At 16.9% G+C, this 1,899-nt stretch overlaps 1 protein-coding gene across 1 annotated transcript; it reads left to right on the forward strand.

Moving 5' to 3' along the window:
* Positions 1-305: 305 nt before the first annotated feature.
* Positions 306-1,788, forward strand: PRSY57_0404900 (mitochondrial carrier protein, putative; the record flags this gene model as incomplete). The annotated part of the gene is made up of 3 exons (XM_012905913.2): positions 306-360; positions 561-764; positions 905-1,788. The coding sequence occupies 3 exons, from the start codon at positions 306-308 to the stop codon at positions 1,786-1,788; spliced, it is 1,143 nt and encodes a 380-aa protein (XP_012761367.1).
* Positions 1,789-1,899: the final 111 nt, after the last annotated feature.

The following is a 1,899-nucleotide window of genomic DNA, read 5'->3' on the forward strand; positions in this document are numbered from 1 at the left end:
AAAAAAAATAAAAAAAAAATTAATCTAAACAAAAAAATAAAAAAAAAAAAAAAAAATAAAAAAAAAAAAAAAAAAATAAATTTAAAAAAAAAAAAAAAAAAAAAAAAAAAAAAAAAAAAATGCCAGAATTAAAATATTAATCATAACTTTTTTATTATATAACAATCAGAATATTTAATTATAATAATGTTACTAAAAAATAAAAATAAATAAATATTTATATATATATATATATATATATATATATAAGCATATATAAATATATATATATATATATACATATTTTTATATACAAACTAGCCAAAATGGAAAAGAGGACGATAAATATTCAAAACATAGTATATAGTAGTTCAGTATCAAGTAAGAATAAAAAAATAGAACAAATGAAAATGCTCAAAATTTATTAATGTCTTTTATTTTTATATATTTTTGAAAATATTATGAATATTAATATATATGTTATATATGAATAATGTATTACATATATATATATATATATATATATATATATATATATATATTTACATATATATATTTTTCCTTTTAATGTTGTTCTAAAGGTGTTTTTGTTAGCCTTATATGCACACCCCTTGATGTCATAAAGAACTACATACAGTATAATAATAACATAAGTTTTGACAAGAAATACATTGTAAAAAAAATAACAAAGAAAAAAAAGAACAAACTTATAAAATTCAACTCTTTTTATTACCAGACATTTAAAAATATATATAATAATTATGGGATTAAGGCTATATATAGAGGTAATTTATAATAGTGCATATAAATTATTCAAAGAAAATATATATATATATATATATATATATATATATTTATATATATATGATGATATTTATGTGTGTATATTTGTTTAAATTCATTTTGATTTATTTTATTTTGTTAGGCCTTGTTTCAACTACAAATCTATACGTTATAAATAATACCTTATTTTTTTACGTATATGAAGAACTAAAAGATAAAGGTATTCCATATTATTTGAGTGCAACAATTTCTCGCTTTATATCTATAATAGTTACATCTCCTTTGGAATTATATAAAACAAATATTCAAGCGAATGTTTGTAGTAGCTATAAAGTAAGCATTTTTGATATATTTAAAGATAAACAAAATCGAAAAGTAAAAATTAATTTATATAAAGGAATAACATCTACTCTTGTTAGAGATATACCTTTCTCTGCTATATATTGGTCACTTAATGAATATTTTGTTAGTTATATAAAAAAGCAAGATGCTGAATATGAAAAAAGGAAAAATTTTGTTAAAAAATTTGTATATCCATTTATATGTGGTTGTTTGAGTAGTACTATTACTACATTTATTACACATCCTTTGGATATTATTAAGACAAATTTACAAGCAAGATGTATTGATATTATTCATAAAAGTGATTTTGATTATAAAAAAATTAAAAATTATGATATGTATACAAAGAATAAAACTTATAATTTCTATAATATTTGTCAGAATAATTTATATAATAATAAATATATATGTGATGTTAAAGTTAATAATTTTGCACATAATAACCATAGATCTATATATTATAAATATGGATCTAGTAAATATGGTTGTAATACATATAACTATAAATATTATAATTACTTTAAATTAAGTAATCATAATAATTATAATATATTTTCTGTATCCAAACTTATTTTTAAAAGACATGGAATTAAAGGATTCTACATTGGTATCTTTCCCAGGTTAGTAAAAATAGTACCAACATGTGCAATCCTCTTCTCAACATATCATTATTTCAATTATTAATTTTTTTTTTTTTTTTTTTTTATATATATAGTATATATTTTAATAATATATACATGTTATTATATATATGTATTACTGAATTGTCTTTTTTTTTTTTTTTTTTTTTTTTTT

Source organism: Plasmodium reichenowi, chromosome 4, assembly GCF_001601855.1.
Source record: "Plasmodium reichenowi strain SY57 chromosome 4, whole genome shotgun sequence".
Classification (NCBI taxonomy): Eukaryota; Apicomplexa; class Aconoidasida; order Haemosporida; family Plasmodiidae; genus Plasmodium; species Plasmodium reichenowi.